Source organism: Myxocyprinus asiaticus, chromosome 37, assembly GCF_019703515.2.
Source record: "Myxocyprinus asiaticus isolate MX2 ecotype Aquarium Trade chromosome 37, UBuf_Myxa_2, whole genome shotgun sequence".
In the NCBI taxonomy this organism is placed as follows: Eukaryota; Metazoa; Chordata; class Actinopteri; order Cypriniformes; family Catostomidae; genus Myxocyprinus; species Myxocyprinus asiaticus.
The window spans coordinates 19174345-19197110 of NC_059380.1; the positions used below are offsets into that span (position 1 = coordinate 19174345).

The 22766-nt window shown below is 37.2% G+C and overlaps 1 protein-coding gene across 7 annotated transcripts in view; it reads right to left on the minus strand.

Moving 5' to 3' along the window:
• kif21b (kinesin family member 21B) overlaps nucleotides 1–22766 on the minus strand; it is a 126932-nt gene that overhangs the window by 33366 nt on the left and 70800 nt on the right. For 4 of the 7 annotated variants that reach the window (XR_007895062.1, XM_051676434.1, XM_051676436.1 and 1 more), the window contains exons 13-26: nucleotides 21269–21407; nucleotides 20986–21174; nucleotides 20522–20721; nucleotides 18581–18688; nucleotides 15937–16238; nucleotides 15336–15489; nucleotides 12534–12737; nucleotides 12277–12378; nucleotides 11638–11803; nucleotides 10679–10739; nucleotides 10536–10584; nucleotides 10113–10312; nucleotides 9882–9956; nucleotides 8529–8642 (exon numbers count right to left, since the gene is read on the minus strand). Coding sequence is in view for 6 of the 7 variants with exons in the window: in XM_051676434.1 (XP_051532394.1) it covers nucleotides 8529–8642; nucleotides 9882–9956; nucleotides 10113–10312; nucleotides 10536–10584; nucleotides 10679–10739; nucleotides 11638–11803; nucleotides 12277–12378; nucleotides 12534–12737; nucleotides 15336–15489; nucleotides 15937–16238; nucleotides 18581–18688; nucleotides 20522–20721; nucleotides 20986–21174; nucleotides 21269–21407 (2063 nt within the window). In the remaining variant the exon portion in view is untranslated. Of the gene's footprint in view, nucleotides 1–219; nucleotides 259–8528; nucleotides 8643–9881; nucleotides 9957–10112; nucleotides 10313–10535; nucleotides 10585–10678; nucleotides 10740–11637; nucleotides 11804–12276; nucleotides 12379–12533; nucleotides 12738–15335; nucleotides 15490–15936; nucleotides 16239–18580; nucleotides 18689–20521; nucleotides 20722–20985; nucleotides 21175–21268; nucleotides 21408–22766 lie in introns of all 7 variants that reach the window. The other 3 variants (XM_051676435.1, XM_051676433.1, XM_051676437.1) reach the window with 2 other exon arrangements.

Sequence of the window (22766 nt, forward strand, 5' to 3'; positions counted from 1 at the left end):
ATTTAACCAAGTACATTCAGATCTAAAGTTCCATTTTGAAATCTTGTTTTCCTTCCTCTGAACTCTTAGATTGTTAAAGCTATTGAAACATGTCCATAAGGTTCATTCAGTTCTCACAAGTTCACAGCTCAAGACTAAAATGAAAAGGGAACATGCATGCTCACGCCATGTGGCTGGGCAAGGCAAACAGGAAACAGAATGACAGACAGAGATCTCTACCTGAGCACCTCCGAGAGAGAGGAGTCGCTGTCATCCGACCTATAGGGCAGAACAGCAGTTGGGTTAGGGGAAGGTAGGAAATGTCAGTAGAAAACATAAGGAGGGGTTTGCAAGGGGGAGCACCCTCAAGAAGCAGGCAGGAGCAGGGGTGGGGCTAGAGAAAGGGGGGAGGGGATAGCAGTAGGGTTTATGCAGAGTTCATTGGGAGGGTTATTGGTAAAAGACTGAAAGTTAACAGGAAGAGCCCAGTTCAGAACCTTAGCGTCACAGTCATGCATTTCCACAGCATTTGTTGTTGTTTTAATAAAAACATAATGTCTCAATTCACTTGGCTGTTATTTTGATCTGAGTTGTTTTTATTGTGACTAAGTGATCTAAGTAATAAACCATAACTCTTATAAATAAAGGCCATGTTTTATCCAATTTCATCCATGTTGCATCTTCTTTTGAAATTACGAAAACACTACTGTATAGCACTCTCGGCTAAATGGCTCCAACCATTCACAGGGACTATTGACAAGCATGAGAGATTCACAGCCTTTAGCACAGGCTGCAGACATGAGTCACACATTATATCAAGTGTTATTTCTACAGCTTTGGATAGTTTTTTAAGAATGGAGGGATATGAGGACAAATAATAATGTAAGAGGTACACACATAAATGTTTTCCTTCATCAATATTAACTGTTCATAAACAAATAAACACCTAGCATTTTACTTTTACGTGATTTTTATTTAGTGGTTAAATAAAGATATACACCGAACAGCCACAACATTAAAACCACCTGCCTAATATTGTGTAGGTCCCCCTCGTGCCGCCAAAACAGCGCCAACCCGCATTTCAGAATAGCATTCTGAGATTACATTCTTCTCACCACAATTGTACAGAGCAGTTTTCTGAGTTACCGTAGACTTTGTCAGTTCGAACCAGTCTGGCCATTCTCTGTTGACCTCTCTCATGAACAAGGTGTTTCCGTCCACAGAACTGCTGCTCACTGGATGTTTTTTGTTTTTGGCACCATTCAGAGTAAATTCTAGAGACTGTTGTATGTGAAAATCCCAGGAGATCAGCAGTTACAGAAATGTTCAAACCAGCCCATCTGGCACCAACAATCATCCATGCGATTATCTAATCAGCCAATCGTGAGTCAGTAGTGCAGTGCATAAAATCAAGCAGATATGGGTCAGGAGCCTCAGTTAATGTTCACATCAACCATCAGAATGGGGAAAAAAATGTGATCTCAGTGATTTTGACCTTGGCATGATTGCTGGTGCCAGACAGGCTGGTTTGAGTATTTCTGTAACTGCTGATCTCCTGGGATTTTCATGCACAACAGTATCTAGAAATTACTCACAATGGTGCCAAAAACAAAAAACATCTAGTGAGCGGCAGTTCTGTGGACGGAAATTTCTTGTTGATGAGAGGTCAACAGAGAATGGCCAGACTGGTTCGAACTGACAAAGTCTACGGTAATTCAGAAAACTGCTCTGTACTCTTGTGGTGAGAAGAATAGCATCTCAGAATGCTATTCTGAGATGCGGGTTGGCAGTGTTTTGGCGGCACGAGAGGGACCTACAATATTAGGCAGGTGGTTTAAATGTTGTGGCTGATCAGTGTATTTATAGCCTATGCTTTGTTTATACTGTGTAAAAATATTTAACATTTGTTCCAGGTTCAATACAAGTTAAGATCTACTGACAACAAGTGACAGAAAATGACTGATTACATACAATAATTTTGACTTCAAATCACATTAACTATAATGCATTTAGTAGAAGTCTATTTAGTAGTAAAAAAAAAAAAAAAAAAAAAAAAATTCTGAGGTCTTGGCTGATTTCTTTTGATTTTCCCATGATGTCAAGCAGAGGCACTGAGTTTGAAGGTAGGCCTTAAAATACATCCACAGATACACCTCCAATTCAGTTCACCTCATATCAGAAGCTAACTGTCTAATTGTCTAAAGGCTTGACATCATTTTCTGGAATTTCCCAAGCTGCTTAAAGGCACAGTTAACTTAGTGTATGTAAACTTCTGACCCACTGGAATTGTGATATTGTAATTAAAAGTGAAACAATCTGTTTGTAAACAATTGATGGGAAAATGACTCATGTCATGCACAAAGTAGATGTCCTAAATGACTTGCTAAAACTATAGTTTGCTAATATTAAATCTGTTTTTTATTTCTTCAACCTAAGTATATGTAAACTTCTGACTTCAACTGTACATCTGTGTTGGTTTATATGTATTTGTACTTGTTTTATTTATTTATTTATTTAGTTTGTTTTAATTATTTTTTTTCCTTAAACTGTACTTCTTGTCTTTATGATTTAGTGACAGTATTCATACATTTTTGGATCTGTGTAATCTGACCAGCCAACGGGACAAATCACGTCAAGTTCTGATTCGATACGGGACTCATCATTTGATATTTAAATATGGGATGAACCCGTATTTACAGGACGGGCGGCAACCCTACCTGGAGGTCTAATGCATTCTCATTAGCAAAGTGTGGCTCTTGATGTGGAAAATCGTGAGTTTATTGGGAGAAATGGTAAATCTGGAGTACAGCAGGAGGAGGGGTGGAAAAACGGGAGAAACCTGGTAATATTGGGAGTGTTGGCAGGTATGGAGAAGTGTGATAAGCTTACCTTGTCTGGGCAAATTTACATCCATTTTTCATCTCCTGTTTTGACCATATGAATGCCGTAAACACGATAACTTTTGCACAATACACATGAAAAATATCGGAAAGGACAAACCATCCAGAAAGCCCATTCACACCAACAATTGTAATGCATCAAAATGAAGTGCAACTGCCTACAACAGTAATCATTAACACTAAAAGGAAAATGTAGATAACTTCACAGCTCAAATAACAGATTTTTGTGTGAAAGAATTATTACAAACACTTTAACAAAACTACTAGCTTTTCATATTTTATATTTCTGCTTTTAAACCAACCACAACGCCTTGCCTAGACTTCCATTGTTAGTGCCTTGATGTTTTTATTTTATTTTTTTATTTTTGGTATGTATTTACAAACTAAGGGATGAGTCAAAATTATCTTCCATGGTAACTGACAGCAGGTCACAGGTGCTGTCGATAGAGCTTAACACATTGAACCCCGAACATTCCTTTAATTTCCTAACAAACTTTATATTACCAGGTTAACAGGGTATTTTAATGCAAATCAATTTGGCTGTATCAGAGCAATATCATGTTCATCTTCAGAATAAGAATTACTGGCCACATGGGCTTTAGATCTTTTTCATTCTGAACAGGAACAGATTCATGTGGCCCCAGTAATAAGGGTCAACCTCATTAAACTTCCTCAGATTGCATATCTACATGCGATAGCATTCAATGAAGGCAGGGCAGAGTCTAGAGTACAAATGAAAACAATATGAACCACTGGCAGTGCCTATAATAATCTGGCTGAAATCTTAAAGTTTCAAGCATGATTTCTACATTACAATACAGATTAAAGGGATAGTTCACCCAAAACTGAAAATTCTCTCATAAATTACTCACCCACATGCCATCCCAGATGTACAGTATATGACTTTTTATCTCCTGCTGAACACAAATTAAGATTTTTAGAAGAATATCTCAGCTCTGGAGGTTCATAAAATACAAGTGAATGGTGGCTAGAACTTTGTATCTCCAAAAATCACATAAAGAATCCAGTGTTTAAATCCATGTCTTCTAAAGTGATATGATATTATTTTTCTGCTACCTTTTTGTGCTTTTTGGAGATTCAAAGTTCTGGTCACAATTCACTTGCATTGTATGGACCTTCAGAGCTGAGATATTCTTCCAAAAATCTTAATTTGTGTTCTGCTGAAGACAGAAAGACAAGTTCTTAAAAGTAGTCACCATTCCATCCTTGTACACTGCGTTCATTCATTTTTTGATTAGAAACTAAAGTGTAATAACATGGGTTTTCTTTTCATTTCAAAGACAGCTCTGCAGACAGATTAGTCTCATTTTTAATTAAGAACATGAACATTTCTTCCGAATGTTTGCCAGTTGCAACTAAGCCGTTTCTTATTAAGCAACCAGACAATGGATTTATCTGGCAGCCCACTATGAGTGATAGCATAGTTGCAGTAAATACTGTATGCATAAAAATGAGAATTAAAAAATTAGACTAATCTATTTGCAGAGTTGACCAAATGTGTTTCAGGTCCACCCATATGAGCAAATTAATTATTTAAGCTTATACTCATTAGCTAAAAAAAATAGCACAAAAATAAAACAAAGCAAGCAGTTAACAATTCTTTTGCCAAAGGTTCAAATCATAATAAAAAAAATATATAAATAAATAAAAATGAATGAATGAATGAATGCAAAACATATCCCATTCACCTTATTGCATCTTTTTACTATATTATGATTTTGGGTGAACTATTCCTTTAAGACACAAAGACACTTGTTTGAGAAGTAGATATTTTGAGTGTAGATGAGTAGATGAGTTTGTGACCAATTGAAAGGACACTTTGATTCTCTGTCCCTCTGAAACTAACAGTGATTTGAATGTTGATGAAGGATTTTAATATTGGCCTGCATGAATGTCTTGTGTCTGCTGTCCAGCTTTGTTATTCTGTGTTAACCCAAGCAAAGGCTGAAAGGCTGTCAGAATTCCAACCTCATCAACTCTCTCATTAGGGCCCAATCAGTAATCAAGTGGAGACAAGTCTTACAGGCTAGAATAATTAAACTCAGACTACAGAAAGCATTCTGATACAGACACACTTGTTGAGATTGACATGCATATTAGCAGATGAGATTATTAATGAATGGAGCACCAGCAGTCATGTGAAAGGATGTAAATAAGTTTTGAACAAAACTTTTAAAATATTCACCTTTTGTGTTCCATGGAAGTAAGAAAGGTTTGGAGTGACATTAGGGCGTTTAAATAACGACAGAATTTTCATTCTGTCAACTATTCCGTTAAAGGGATAGTTCACCCAAAAATGAAAATTCTCTTCCCATTCACTCACCCTCATGCCATCCCAGATGTGTATGCTCTGTAGGTCCATACAATTCAAGTGAATGATGGCTAGACATTTGAAGCTTCAAAAAGCAGATTAAGGCATCATAAAAGTAATCAATTCAACTCCAGTGGTTTAATCAATGTCTTCTGAAGAGATCCAGTCAGTTTTGGGTGAGAACAGACCAAATTATAACTCCTTTTTCACTGTACATCTTGCCATTGCAGTCCCTAAGCATGATCATGATTTCAAGCTCGATTACACTTCATAGTGCTTGACGTATGTGCAGAACGCTAGATGGCGCTATAGGAAGTGTAATCCAGCTTGAAAATATGATCGCCAAGGAGACTGCTTTCATATTTTATAGTGAAAAAGGAGTTATATTTTAGTCTGTTCTGACCCAAAACGGTCTGGATTGCTTCAGATGAGTCCTATGGATGACTTTTATGCTGCCTTTATCTACTTTTTGGAGCTTCAAAGTTCTGGCCACCATTCACTTGAATTGTATGGACCTACAGAGCTGAAATATTCTTCTCAAAATCTTCATTTGTGTTCTGCAGAAGAAAGAAAGTCATACACATCTGGGATGGCATGAGGGTGAGTACATGATGAGAGAATCTTCATTTTTGGTTGAACTATCCCTTTAAGATGTTGCATTTGATGTCTGGCTGGCTGGCTGCTTACTGACCAAGGTCAAAATGTAAGTCTATGGGATTTTTTATTGCCTGTTTTAGTGTCCGCCAGGCAAAATTAAGTCTAATTGCGTAGCCGCAGGGTTTGAGCTAGCCTTATCCATGTCCAAGGCACAAACAGTGCAGGATGAATGCTGTACATGCTTAAGTTTAATACTTAGGGTCAGGGGGTTGTTTAAATCCCTAACCCTAAGGATGAGCAATAGTAATACAGCACATGTCAAATTATGTTGATTAAACAGGGAACACAAAATTACTCTACTGAAGCTGGTCAAATGACTACCAACCCCAAACGTTGTTAACAAAACTACGGAATGGCAAGGCCTGGAAGATAATTCATTAAGAGTAACCTACAGTCTGCAATGCTATGTGTAGCTTCCCCCAAACACTCACACACTCTCTCTCTCTCTCTCTCTCTCTCTCTCTCTCAGAGAGCACAATATTCAAGGGGTTGGAGAAATAATGAGATAAATCCCTGACAGGCGCATCAAATGACCAATTTAGTTCCCTATGGCAATATCAGGCACAGCTGATTCAATAATAGAAAGAAAGTGCAAACAAAAACCATCTTCAGAGGGTGGAATAATTGGTTATCCTACCCTAATGTGCCCACTTGTGGTGTTATAATGAGAATTCAAGGGAGATGGAGAACTCACTGTAGATTCAGCTGTCGGATTTGACTTATACTAACGATTCAAGTGCAATTAGAGATCAATACTGCCTACGGCATGCGCAGGGTTAAAGCTGAGCTACTGAATTACTGGATTAATAATACTCTAATAAAACACTCACAAAGAAACCTAGTAGAAAGCAAAATCATCCTTTTTATAGCTGGAGGAGGAAAATAACTAGTTGGGTGGAAACAGCTAAATAAAACTTGAACATATGAAGGTGTGTAAAGTAAAACTATGCCTAGTCATGATGGTGCAATCGACACATTTTCACAGACTGTGATGAGGTAGACTGATATATCGGTTTTACCAATAAATCGGTGGCAATAGTTGCTTTTTAGAGCTATCGGTTATCTGCAAAAATCTATGCCGATCGTTTGTTTTTTTCTGTGGCCGGCGCAAGAGGATTCTACAGTTGGAATGGCTTTCATCATTTACAATATTGATCCATATTTTTATCCTCACCTTAATGCATATTTTGATTAGATATTAAAGTGTTCTTAAGTGAAGGGAGGGCATACAAAGAAAAATGCAACTTTATGGAAATGTGCCCTGTCAACACATGCATTATGTCTCAAACTTCAAATCTCATTAAAAAAAAAATAATAATAATATTCCTCATTAAATCTAAATCTGGTGAGATATATGAATAATGTATATAGGCTATAGAAGGCTTAATTTAGTAAACACTCAAATATAGAGTATTGTAATGGAGCCAAGTCTACATTATTGCAAAATAAGAGTCCCTGGTGTGTTTTGGGCTTATTTATAGTTAAAAGTCCAAAGTTATGTGCCAATTTTTAATTTTTCTGTTTATTATTAGGATTTTGGTTGACTGCATCTAGGATTTTATTTATTTTGGACTCTTGAAGCCTCCTTAAGGGATAGTTCACCCAAAAATAAATTCTCTCATGCCATCCTAGATGTGTAGCACTTTCTTTTTTCTGCGGAACACAAAGATTTTTAGAAGAATATCTCAGCTCTGTAGGTCCATACAATATAAGTGAATGGTGATCAGTCCTTTGTAGCTCCAAAAAGATTCCTTAAAAGTAATCTATAAGACTCCAGTGGTTAAATCCATATCTTCAGAAATGATATAATAGGTGTGGGTGAGAAACAGATAAAAATGTAAGTCCTTTTACATCTGAAAGTCACATGTGGTGCCCATTTAGCTTCACTTTCACTTCTGAAGGTGAAAGTTAAAGTGGAGATTTACAGAAAAAAATAACTTAAATATTGTTCTGTTTCTCACCCACACATATTATAATCGCTTTTTAAGATATGGATTTAAACACTGGAGTCGTATGGATTACTTTTATGTTTCCTTTATGTGATTTTTGGAGCTACAAAGGTCTGATCACCATTCACTTGCATTGTATGGAACCACAGAGCTGAGATACTTTTCTAAAATCTTTGTTTGTGTTCTGCTGAAGAAAGTCATACTCAAAATCCAAAATCCACTATCTGTCGAGTTCTATATAACATGTTTCCACCTTATTTAGCAGTGTAAATCAACTAGCAAACTTTTTTACATTTTAATTATTTTAATTATCTAGTGTTAATGTATAACATTATTCTTTGTGTTATATTACCCTGGCATGAATTAAATAAAAACTAATCAACACAGCTGCGATGGGATTTCAAATACAGCTGCTGAGAGAGTCATAGTAAATTTGGCATCTTTCTCTCTTCTGACCACCGTAATCCACCGCTCTCTATTTATTTTTTCTCTTTAGGAAAGCCGTGGAAACGTAATAGTGGCTTTTAACTTTTGCTGCTGCAGCAAATGGTATTGCAAAAATAATATATGTGGTGGTCTCCCATTCACTGCTATAGAAATTTACCCCACAAAAGTTTACTTACACGTTCCAAACCCCTTATCAAATGTCTTTGATAACAAAAAGATTATGTAACAAGATAAAAGTTCATTCCATGATTGTGTTCAACTCACTTGTCCAGTGCAGAGCCCTGACTTTGGTTGCTGGTCAGACGGGAAAAGACGTTGCGGTCGTTGCGTGTTCGGAGAGGAGGGGAGGAGGGTGGGGTGTAGCCCACATCAGGACTTCTGACATAAAGAATAAACACAAAACAACAAAATATTTAATGGCAAGAAAGTGTATAACCTACTGTATACTATATTTCTACAATGCTTTTAAGCCATTAATATGATAATTACTTGATTTACAGGCTGAATATGTTCTGAGTAGCATGCTACCATACCACTCTTACTGCTTCTACAGTGTGCATGTATACTGTGCACAATAAGAACATTTTCTGTATGCATAGAAAACCCAAATATCCTACATTTGCCAAAATGTACAGTATATATTTAAAAGTAATATCTTACGAGATCTTTTTTTTTTTTTTTTTTACATCTTATTTGGTTGACTACTAAGAATAAAGATGTTTTAACACAAAATTGGATTAAAAATGCAAACTAACCCTTTTTACTTACTTTTAAAGGAATGTTCTGTGTTCAATACAAGTCATGCTCAATCGACAGCATTGGTGGCATAATGTTGATTACCAAACAAATTAATTTTCTTTAAAAAAAGCAAAAATCTGTGTTCCAGTGAGGCACTTACTGTACAATGGAAGTGAATTGGGGCCAATCCGTAAACATTAAAATACTCACTGTTTCAAAAGTTTAGCCATAAGACATAAAGGATATACGTGTAAACATGCTTTTAGTGTAATAAAATCACTTACTAACCTTTCTGTGTAAAGTTATAGCCAGTTTTACAATTTTGTTACCATGATGATGTAATGTCAACAAACCCTAAAACCCTAAAATGCCTGTAAAAACTACAATTTAAACAACTTTACAGCAAGTGCTTTTATAAAATTATAAGCTTCAAATTTCTGTGTTTTAACCCTTCAAAATTGGGCCACATTCACTTTCATTGTCCCCATTTACTTCCATTGTAAGTGCCTCACTGTAACCCTGATTTTTTTTTTTTTTTTTTTTTTTTTTAAAAGTAGGGACAAGTCGAAATTAATTTTTGTGGAAATCAACATTATGCCACAAATGCTGCCAACTGAGCTTAACTTGTACTGAACCCAGAACATTCTTTTAATATGATAACTGGGGTGGCACATGCTGAATTAAAATGCATATGTAATAATGTTATGTAAACAGTGTAGCAAACTACTGTCTGAATTGCATCATACACACTTACACATACTATTCTTTTAAAAAAGCACATTGTTTTCAGTGTTTACATCACAGTATACAGTAAGAAGATTGCAATCTGAACAACAGTTATTATAGTTATACATGGGAAGTTTCATGTGATGAGGTTACCTGTATGGCTGTCCTCGGTCATATGACGGTCTCCTTGTTAATGGAGATGTGTCTGACCCTCTGGATTGTCTTGGACTGAATCATACACACATAAGCTCTTTTCATTTCTAAATAACTTGGATTAATTGATAAGGACAGATCCCAAAACACAAAATGTTTCCGTTCAACATCATGAAAAGAAAATGGTTCAATACTGTATCAGAGGAGCATGCATGCCATAGTTTCACTCACAAGGTGTGTCCTCTGACAGGCAGGCTAATGGTTCGAGACACCAGCTCTCTGGAATAGAGCTCTTTGAGGACCAGGCCGTTCTTGTGGATCTCTGACAGTGAAGCGAAGGACTTTGTGATGTTCTTAGAGGTGGGGTCAAGTATGGGGCCCAAGAACTCAGCAGACACTGCCTTCATTTGTGCCGAGAGCAGGGGTTCAACCTGCGAGAGGACACGCAGTACGTATTTAAAAATAATACTGAATCGCCACCTGCTGGTCATTACTTCAGCAACAATATGAGGCTGTGCTGCATTCCAAAGCTGATAACATTATAAAAAGAATACATTTCTCTAACTTATGCATTATGTAAGTCTATAATAGCCATGTAAACTAATAATAGAAGTTCTTAAATTGCTACTTGATTAAAGACACTTTGAGCTTTACCTTCATCTTAAAGTCATCTTGACTCGCCGACAACTTCATTTGGCAAAAACTGTAACAAAAAAACAGTGATATTCAATCTCAAACTGAATGATTAGATCACATTATGAAGTAAGAGAGTGTGTCCGTGTGGAATGCAGTCATACCCACTCTCAGATGCCTGACTGAACTCTGATGCCTCTTCATCTGTGCTTGCATAACCATTCTCTGAAGCATTCACAAGAATAATAACTATTTAATACAATAAACTCTCTTTTAGCAACTCTAAGTGTACTTTGAGTAAGAAAGGTCTCACCATAAACATAAACAGACTGTGTGGTACATGTGTGGATATATCATCAGTAGAGGTTAAAAGCTGGAGATCAAATTGAACTGTAGGGACATTAATCCGGATTCAGTACAAGTTAAGCTCAATCAGCAGCATTTGTGGCATAATACTGATTACCACAAAAAATCGTTTATAAACTTGCCTCTCCTTTTCTTTAAAAAAAATCTAGATTACAGTGAGGCACCTACAATGGAAGTGAATGGGGGCCAATGTTTTAAACATTAAAATAATCACTTTTTCAAAGGTAGAGCCACAAGACATAAACAGTATGCATGTAAACATTATTTGACTGTGTAGTAATTACTTACTAAACTTTTCTGTGTAAAATTATAGCCAATTTTACACCTTCGTTGCCATGACGATGTAATGTCAACAAACCCTAAAACGACTATAAAAATGACAATTTAACCACTTTACAGTTAAAAAAATACATGAGTTTTAACAGAAGAATTAATGTAAGGGTTTTTATAAAATTTTAAGCTTCAAATTTCTGCCTTTAAACCCTCCAAAAATCGTCCCCATTCACTTCCATTGTAAGTGACTCAATGTCACCTCGATTTTTGCTTTTTTGAAAGAAAAGGAGGGATGAGTTGAAATACATTTTTGTGGTTATCAACATTATGCCACAATTGCTGTCGATTGAGCTTAACTTGTATTGAACCCGGAATATTCCTTTAATGATTTAAATGTCCGAAATTTTATTTACATTTTATTTTTGAGAGCTCACAAAAGTAGTCATTTTATAAAGTTGCTACACTATTTAAAGTGAATATTCACCCTGCTGGACATTGTGGATTAAGGCCTGTAACTCAGGGATACACTCTGCCTTTTCCCTCAGAGCGTCCAGGATCATGTGATTTTGGGAAGAGCCAATCACGTCTGTCTGCCGCAGCTGACCCTCCAGCAGCCGAATCTGAGCCTCTTTCTGAGCAACTTGCAAGCCCTATACACACAAGCACAAACACCTCCATTTAGTTCTTGCTTTGCAAATCTACTTTTAATGTTTTCATCTGTACATTTTACAATATATAGACAATTAATGTCATTTATAAGCATACTTAGATTCGGGGTTCCCACACCGTTTGACCAATGACATTTCCATTACTTTTCTAAACTTTTGTAACAACCGGATGAGAATTTTTAAATCTAAAGCTATTTCTAGCTAATGAAATATTATTAAATATATGCAGAGCATATCTAGAGAATTTTAAATGCACCATAAAAATGTATATGACGTTTCCATAACTTTTAAAGATGACTTTTCCAGGCATGGAACTCACAATTTTTAAATTCCCTGATGTTTTCAGGTTTTCAATGACAGTGGGAAACCTGTAGGATCCTCCGCTTGACCATAAATGACAACATTTCTGAACAAATAATTAAACAGTTTTTATGGAATTGTCTGGCTATACTCGCCTTGTCAATAGAGGCTTTGAGGAAGTAGTCCAGGAGAGAACGAGCTTCAGCCAGCGAGCAGGAGCTGATGACCACTGAGGTGTCCACAGAGTCCAGCTCATCCTATAGGACACACATGATTTCAGACCTTGCAAACAACAACATAATTGCCTCCGATGTGCAAACTATGCTCCTTCAGGTATAAAAACTCTTCAAGGCCACATCAATAGTGTCATTTGGCAATGCATTCTTTCATAAACCAGTGAGAGGGCGTTTACCTTGGTCTCTTCGATCTGTACGATGGTGGCCTGGCACTCTGCCAGGCTGTCATTGATGTAGTCGATGTTGGCATTGAGAACTTCAATCTCCTCATTCATCTCCTGAAGGACTCTCTCGTCCTCCTCCTCTCCAAAGCCCTCGTGCAGTAATTTCTCCCTCTTACGCAACAGTGCCTCCTGCTGCATGGACAGCTCCTCACGTTTCTGGAGCACAAAAGTTAAAACAAATGATGCACTGGATGATAACAATGATCGATTAAACAGCACAATCAAGAAGTTTACAATCCTTCTTGACTGGTGAATATCTAGGTCTATTCAAGCACAAAAAATACAGGTTTTCAGAATGTTAAAGGGATAGTTCACCCAAAAATTTAAATTCTCTCATCATTTACTCACCCTCATGCTATCCCAGATGAGTATGACATTCTTTCCTCTGCTGAACACAAATTAAGATTTTTAGAAGAATATTTCAGCTCTGTAGGTCCATACAATGCAAGTGAATGTGTGCCAACATTTTGAAGCTCCAAAATGCACATAAAGGCAGCATTTAAGGACTCCATACGAATCTGGTGGTTAAATCCATATCTTCTGAAGTGATGTGGTAGGTGTGGGTGACAAACAGATCAATATTTAAGTCCTTTTTCCTTCACTTTCACTTTCTCCTCCTCCTGTTTTTGGTGATTCACATTCTTTGTGCATATCAGGATAATTTGTGATAAAATAACTATTCCAGGCAGGGACGATAATTTATGATAAAAAAAATCACTTACATATTGATCTGTTTCTCACCCACATCTATCATATAGTGTCTGAACACATGGATTTAACCACTGGAGTCGTATGGATTACTTTTATGCTCCCTTTATGTGATATTTGGAGTTTCAAAATTTTGGCACCCATTCCCTTGCATTGTATGGACCTTCAGAGCTGAGATATTCTTCCAAAAATCATTATTTGTATTCTGCAAAAGAAAGAAATTCATACACATCTGGGATGGCAGAAGGGTGAGTAAATCATATGAGGAAATGTTTATATTTGGGTGAACTATCAATTTAACACATACTGTGGGTCCGAATGTCCACTAGTAAAAATGCTGCTATTTTGCATTTGTCCTAATTTAATAAAAAGGTTTTACCATTACATATATTCAGGATTACAATTTGAGTGAAAAGTTAAATTGAAAAACTAACATGGATTTCAGAATTTTTTAATATTTGGACTACAAAAACCTGATGATCCATGTTATCCCAGCATGATCGTAGAAAGTTCTAAAGAGCATATTGTGTGCTTCAAAGCAAGCAAGGAAGTCTGGCATTTTGTACAAAGGAGTTTGCATGCTCAATACCACCAATTTTCTTACATTTGATAAGTGACCTAGAAATAATCAAGAATCTTTTCCTTTTTTTAATCCTTTGAAACCCTGATTTAAATGTGATCTCAGTCTTTTGGACCCCACTGTATGTAAAACAGGGACTAAAAACTAAATGTTTTTCATTTCAGTTCATTCTGAGCAAAAACAGTATTTTTTCATTTCGGTTCGGAAGTTCCACAGCCTCCTTTCCAAATGGTAACCAGTTAGAATAAAAATAAAAGAACGGTTAAGAACGTTCTTTTTAAAATTACAGTACTCTGAGCTAAGGGTGGGTGAAATACCAGTTGGAGTGTTGCCAGATCTCGCAAGAGGAACAAGCAATGTGGTCTGGAAAAACAAGCCAGAGAAATTTACTTTTAATAATAATAATAATAATAATAATTCCTTACATTTATATAGCGCTTTTCTAGGCACTCAAAGCACTTTACATAGTATAGAGGGCCTCTCCTCAACCACCACCAGTGTGCAGCATCCACCTGGATGATGCAACAGCAGCCATAGTTCACCAGTACGCTCACCACACACCAGCTATTGGTGGAGAGGAGAGAGTAGAGTGATACAGCCAGTTAATGGATAGGGATTATTAGGAGGCCATGATTGGGAAGGGCCTATGGGGGAAATTTGGCCAGGACACCAGGTTACACCCCTACTCTTTACGAGAAGTGTCCTGGGATCCTTAATGACCAAAGAGAGTCAAACCTCGGTTTAACATCTCATCTGAAAGACTGTGCCTTTTTACAATATAGTGTCTATATTGATATAGATATATTGATATAGATATATTGATATAATGCCCATCACTATACTGGGGCATTAGGACCCACACAGACAGCAGGGTGAGCACCTCCTGCTGGCCTCCCTAATACCTCTTCCAGCAGCAAACTTAGTTTTCCCCAGGAGGTCTCCCATCCAGGTACTGACCAGGCTCAACCCTGCTTAGCTATAGTTGGCAACCAGACAAGAGCTGCAGGGTGATATGGCTGCTTTTTACCTCTAATAGTTTTTTCCTTGTACCTGGATTAACCATGCATGTATATGTAGTAATTATACATATTTGTTAAAAAAGGTTTTCATTCGCAGAACGCTATATCCACAATGGGCAATTAGGCAAAGAAACGTGTGATGCAGAGGTTTCCTTCAGGATCAAAGCACATGTTTTTTTTCGGGCAACACAAAGTGATGTAATCCCAAAAATGTACTGTGATAAACCCTTTGACTTCATGAAAAAATTATTGGAACAAAATTAAATGGTTAAAACCAGTTACCAGCATTTAAAAATAACTTTTTCACTCTGGAACAATTGAAAATGACTTGGTTCCCTTTTTCGGTTACGCTCTGCTAAAAAAGTTAGTTTCTCGTTCTTTGAACCGTTTTTAGTCCCTGATGTGAAATTTCATCTATATGAACAGTGAAAATAATGCACCAGTCACCTTAATAAGGCGATCCATATCAGCTTCTACATTGGTGATGGTCATTCTCTGAATCACAATATCCATGATTCTCCTCTCTAAAGCCTGCCACTTCTGACGGGCTGTCTTTGAGAAACTCGTGCTTGTACCCTTCCGCTGGAACTTCTTTTTACTACTAATAACAAGAAGCAAAGTGTAAGCTACACCTCATAAAACATGTGAACATTTATTTTTAATGAATGTCAACTAAAAGATCCAAGATGAACCATTATGTAAATGTTTTTTAGCCTTTGAATGAGTTGTTTAAAGACAACACCAGAAAGCATCTTCAGTGTATATAACTTATCTAATTTGTTGTATCTCTAAGTTAGGAATGCGGCAATATTACAATTCTAGCCAATACAGAAAAGTTTTAAATGGTCGGTAACTGTTGTATGGCCCATATTATACATCCATACTTCTTAGTCAAACAAAATAAAATAGTTTTGTATGCTACACGTTATTTAGGCATTACAAAATTCAATAAATGATGAATTATGCACAATAAGAAAAGGGACAATTATTAAGAAAGTAAATCATGTCAACTTTGATTTTATGTTGTAAATCACAGTCTCTCACTGACCTGGCCAGACTTCCTCTACTCCCATTGCTCTCATTCTCTCCAAGGTATCCATTCAGTTTGGTGTTCCAATGCCTTATGATGCTGGACACCGAGCGAGTTGACTCAGGTTCAGAGGAGGCCGTTGTCATGCTAGCGGAGAGCTCAGTTCCAGAGCCCACACTGGTGAGTCTGCGGACCACACGTCCAGCCACACGCTCTGACATGGGTTTGGCCATACGTCTCAGGGCCGTCACTTCCTGCGTCTTCCTCCTCAACACCATCTCCTGCTGCCGCTTTTGAGACTCCAAAGCTCGGATCTGATACTGATGGAGCATGCAGAGAAATATCTGATGTAAAAGCTTATGATAATACATGATAATGACCCCCTCAAGCTTAAAATACTTTCTCCTATTCCAGCTTAATATGCAGAGACAACTATAAGTAAGCCATTCGTAGGTTAACTTTCTTGAAAACTGTAAACTATAGCTATAAAAATTGCTCCGTAGCTAACACTGCATATCAAGCTGGCATATGAGAATTTTATCATCTAGAAAATGACACAAACAAGCTATAACGCTTCTTTAACTGTAAATGTGCACTCAATCATTTATCCTCATTAAAAAATTGTACTCCAAAATAAATTAAAATGTATCTTGAAACATATGTATAAAATCATGACCACTCACATGACAAAAAGACTCATGTCATTTCAGAAGTCGTATAAAAGCTGTTTTGTTCTTCATGGAGAGGGTCCCCCCGATGGGGGCAGCCATGTTATGATCACATGACCAGCTGAGTCAGGGCTTAACAATAAGGATGGCACAATGACTAGGGGCCAGTGTGCGAGTGTTTCGCAACAGTTGACAAAGCGGTCACTTGCCTAATCAGGCGAGAGCTGCGTTGCCACTACTTTTTATTTTTGTTGACTTAATAATATGTCATCACAGACCTACTTGTGCGAGTGAACCACTCTGCCCTCTGGAGCATGCGCGTCAAACAGGCCTCCCTCATTATCTACGCTTTATCATTATCAGCGCTCCAGAGATGAATAGCTCAGAACTGATAATATGCTAAATTTAACCACACTTCCCTTGATATTGCAGCACAGACCACAAAACTTATGCAACTCATTAAAGATTTTACATAGATTGTACATTACGGTGGTTTGAAGGAAATCAAACATCTCAAACGACTGTATATTGGTCTGGGCCCCTTTCATATAAAAAAATACTGTTTAAAATCTGTGGTGGGGCCCTCCTGGACCTGTGGGCCCCTAGAATCATTACCACATTTCACCCCATTAGCTACAGCACTTCTAACAAGGAAAAGTGGAAACAACACTGTGGCATGTACCAACATACAGTATGTTACAAGACTAGACTATCTACACATCATCACCCTTACTAAAATGTATCAAGTTTTTTTGTAGTAACACTAACTGATATTATGACAGAAATGTTACAGACTCATATTAAATCTATTAAGGCGAATCTATTAGACTTTAATTACAACTGTGAAAGTTGTAGATACAGTTTTTAAATATGTTTAGGCTAATAGTTTTTTAATAACAAATACTACGGTTTACATTTTTAGAAAGACTCTCTAAATTGCCCTAACCGTGGTAATGAGGAGCCATCAATGATCTTACCTGTGGTTAGGGTCTTTTTATTACAAATACCACTGTTAAACAATGGAAGAACAACGGTAAACATTCATAAGTGCAGGTCTTGTACAGTTTTGAAGAAAGGGATATAAGTGTGGACTTCCATGAATTATGGACAAATTATTGACTAAGTTTTCCTTCTGTTCTATCCAACTCCTGTTCTGGCTGGTCATGTTTGCTTAAAGGTACCTTAAAGGAATATTCCAGGTTCAATTTAAGTTAAGTTCAATCGACAGCATTTGTGGCATAACATTGATTACCTTTTGTCTCGTCCATCCTTTTCTTTAAAAAAAGCAAAAATATGTGTTACAGTGAGGCACTTACAATGGAAGTGAATCTAGGCAATCTTGAACGTTAAAATATTGTTTCAAATGTACAGCCACAAGACATAAACAATATGTGTGTAAAGATGATTTAAGTGTGATAAAAAACACTTACTAACCTTTTCTGTGTAAAGTTATAGCCAATTTTACAACTTCGTTGCCATGACGATGTCACCAATCCCTAAAATCCTAAAATGACTGTATAAATGTCAATTTAAACAACTTTAAAGCTCAAATAATATGAGTTTTAACAGAATAATTCATGTAAGTGATTTTATAAAATTATACGCTTCACAATTCTGCCTTTAATCCCTCCAAAAATTGTCCACATTCACTTTCACTGGCCACATTCACTTCCATTTTAAGTGCTTAACTGTAACCTCGATTTTTGCTTTTTTTAAAGAAAAGGAGGGACGAGTCGAAATAAATTTTTGAGGTAATCAACATTATGCCACAAATGCTGTCAACTGAGCTTAACTTGAATTGAACCCGGAATATCCCTTTAAATCCTTAGGCCTGTTCAGTTACCCTAGGCACTTAATGTGGAGCATACGATTTTAGCTAGTGAAAATAATGAGTGGCTGGTGACTTTGAAACGCCACTAGCCACAGTGACCAATGAGCCGAAAAGTTAATGTCAAGCCCTGGTTATGATAATATATTGTCAATCAGAATTAAACCTCTTGTCGTCGCTGCTCTTTCTTCAGTTGTGCGATTTCTCTGTTCCTCTTGGCTTCAATCATCATCCTCCTCTGCTGCTCCTCCTTCATCTGCTTCATCAGCGCCACCTATTGGTGGGACGGCCAAACACACAATGAGAACCACTGCTCCAACGCAACAGTGTCTGATAAAGATTAGCCCTGCATCTGAATTAACATATGGTGATCATGCATCCTCTTTTTCCCAGACATGTGCTCTTTATCGGACCTGAAAAAAGTGTCATGCCGGAATTTCAAAATTGGCTAAAAATGTCTGGGATTTGTTTTTGTCTTCATATTGATGTGCTCTCTGCAATTAGGATTATAAAACATTCTGTGTGTTTGATCCTGCGCATCAGTTTTCATGCATTTATGATCCTGAGCTAGCACAATGGCAAAGAAGAACAAGAGAACAAGAACACAGGTCAGGGGTTCATAAAGCTCAGCTGGTAGAGCATGGCACTAGCAATGCCAAAATTATTCCTGGTTCGATTCCCAGGAACACAGAAACTGATAAAATGTACACAGTATACTCTGAATGCACTTTAAGACACTTTGGATAAAAGCAACTGCCTAATGCAAAAAAACAAACAAATCAAAAAAATAACATTTAAATATTTTTTTTCATAATTTAATATAGTTATAAATTACACAATTCAATTTGAAGTAATTTTATTATGAAGCTGAAATGTGTAAATTTTAATAATAGACAAAAACATATTTTTGAGTGCATTCACATACCATCCATACAAAATATTATGTGATAAGCACAAAACGTCAGCCAAAGGAGAGTTTGTAATAAAAAGTTTGATATTTAGGGATGTACCAAGGCACAGCAGAACTGAAAAGTATGAAGTGAGGTATAAAAAAATATTTTTAATAGCATCTGATCTTTTCTGTTTTTATTTTATGATATATTTTATTTTATGGCCATTATTAAATGTATCATTGTTACAACTGAGTAAAGTATTAATGTATTTGAATCTCCAAATAACACATAAAGGGAGCATAAAAGTAATCCATACGACTCAAGTGGTTATATCCATGTCTTCAGAAGTAATATGACGGGTGTGGGTGTGAAACAGATCAATATTTAAGTTATTTTTTACTATAAATCTCCACTTTCACTTCCACTTTCTTTTATTTTTCAGCAGTTTGCAATCTTTGTGCATATTGTGCATACCACCTACTTGTCGGGGCTGGTCAAAGGCAGAGATTTACAGTAAAAAAGGACTTTAATATTTATGTTTTTTCACCCATCCCTACCATATCACTTCTGTTTCTCACCCAGACCTATCATATTGCTTCTGAAGCCTTGGATTTAGCCTGTGGAGTCGTATGGATAACTTTTATACTGACTTTGTGATTTTTTGAGCTTCAAAGTTCTGGCCACCATTCACATGCATTGTATGGACCTACAGAGCTGAGATATTATTCAAAAAAATCATACACATCTGGGATAGCATGAGTAAATGATGAATTTTTTATTTTTGGGTGAACTATCATTTTAAAGCTCTTGCATGTAAAACTCTAACAGTGCATGACAAAAAGGTCTGTGGTGTCAGACAATTTATTTACATGACATTATTTCCCAATACTGAAGCATCTTACTACACACTCAAAAGTATGTACTTTCCCATCACCTGTGAAGTTCATTTTTTCAAGATAATTGGGACATAGTCTATATTTAAGGGACTAACTACTGTACTTTCAGTAAAAATATTCTCCACTCATGGGAAATTTGGCACTGTTTTAATTACTGTCTTAAAATAGAAAACTGGTGCAGTGAATGTCTTCATTCTCAACTACATACATTTCAATAACAACCAATTGCCTCAATTCTTGGAGGGACTCAAATGTTCAGCATCCATTTCTGCTGGCAGCCTATAGATGGCATCATAACTTTAGAAATAAAGCTCTCACCTTGGCTTTCTTCATCTCAGCAACCTCAGACTGCAGCCTCTTCAACTCTCTCTCATAGCGGCCCTGGTTCTTCAGTAAACGAGCGTGTTCTTTCTGAGCAACCTGCAGCTTCAGCAGATCTCGGTTCATCTCTTTCAGACGTTTCTCGTACTCTGATTTAATCTTATTAGCCTTCTCTTCAGTGTAGTTCTCCATGGACACTATTTCATTAAAATAGTGAGAGTCTTAGTTCCAGCACATTCTACACAACCAAGATAAGCTAAAGGTTTTAAATACCTTTAAGGTTTCGAACAACACTTCTAACAACATTCCTTTACCATAGTGAAATCAATGTTACCCACAGCCTATTGTGGCGTATTATTTTGCACTTTGAAATTTTGAGGAAACAAAGAATCAAAACACATTTAGCCAAGACACAAAGAGACAACACTTTGAAAGCAGACACAGACATGACAGATGCTCACTGAGGTTGTGCAGCACGCGGTCTCTCTCCAGCTGTGTGTCTCTGATCTTGTTCTGAAGCAGAATGAGTTTCTCCTCGTACTGACTCTTCAGCGTGTGCAATCGCCGCTGGCTGTTCTCCAGCTCATCGATCAGTCTCTGTTTGATCTCGATCTCACATGTCAGATCTGCAAGATCTGCCTGCAAGTTCACTGTGACCAAAGGTCAAAGGGTTACAGGAGTAAGACTAGGCTTACATGCAAGAGATACACATGATGTTAGTAACAAATGTATGCCAGAATGCACCTTTCTCGTCGGAGTCAGAATCAGAGTCCACAAGGCTCTCGTCACTATCAAACTCTTCCTCCTCCCTGATCTCCTCTTCCTCCTCCTCCTCACAGCCACTCTCCCCCTGATCGTCCTCCTGAAGAGGATACATGCCATCCTACACAAGATTAAATAAGATGAAGCAGAGATTTGTATGTTATCTAAATTTTGAATTTTGATTGAAAGGGTTTTTGCTTAAAGGAATAGTTACCCAAAAATGGAAATTCTGTCATAAGTTACTCACAGTGGCACAGTGAGCACAAGTTTACGTGAGAACTTGGGTTGGGTTGTTGTTAGCGCTAAACAACCCAAGTACCTGCGTGAGCACACAAGCCACTGTGAATGCGCTCCTGTCGTACACTCATGAACGCACAACAGGTGAAAGATTTTCATTGAAAAACGACTTAATTTTCGAATTCTTTCTCACCAAAACCTATTGTATGGCTTCAGAAGACTTGGAATATGATGCAAAAGTCACATGGACTACTTTTATGATTCTTATATTTTAGCCATTGTTTTGAGAAGACAGTCTGCGATATTTATTAAAACATTTATTTTTGTGTTTCATATTAAAAAAGACATGCAGAGGGGGCCTGGGTAGCTCAGCAAGTAAAAATACTGACTACCACCCCTGGAGTTCGCAAGTTCGAATCCAGGGTGTGCTGAGTGACTCCAGCCAGGTCTCCTAAGCAACAAAATTGGCCTGGTTGCTAGGAAGTGTAGTCACATGGGGTAACCTCCTTGTGGTCGCAATAACGTGGTTCTCGCTCTCGGTGGGGCGTGTGGCGAGTTGTGCGTGGATGCAGCGGAGAATAGTGTGAAGCCTCCACATGCGCTATGTCTCCATGGTAATGCGCTCAACAAGCCATGTGATAAGATGCGCAGATTGACGTCTCAGACGCGGAGGCAACTGAGATTTGTCCTCCGCCACCCGGATTGAGGCGAGTCACTACGCCACCATGACGACTTAAAAGCACATTGGGAATTGGGCATTCCAAATTTGGGAGAAAAAGGGGAGAAAATAAAAAATTATATATGTATATATTATTTTTTTTTTTTAAAAAGACATGTGGGTTTGGCACAACATGAGGGCAAGTCAATTATGATAGAATTTCCATTTTTGGGTGAATTATTCCTTTAACGGTCCTCTTATATTAGGGTCTTTTTTGACCTGGAGCAGGTAAAGAATCGTAATAAATACCACATAAATTTTAATACTGGAACCAAATGTTGTGACTTTGTCAAGACCATCAAAACAAACAAAAGAAAAAAGAAAACTCAATTTTGTACATGCAGTACTGTGCAAAAGTTTTAGGCACTTAAGATGTTTCACAAAAACATTTGTTTTAAGATGGTTATTTATATCTTCAGCTTTAGTGGGTCAATAGAAAATATTCATTTTAGACTCCCAAACATTACTTTTGCAAATAGAAAAGATTAGAATAGAAGAACAGGGCGCTCTGCAAGAGATGGCATT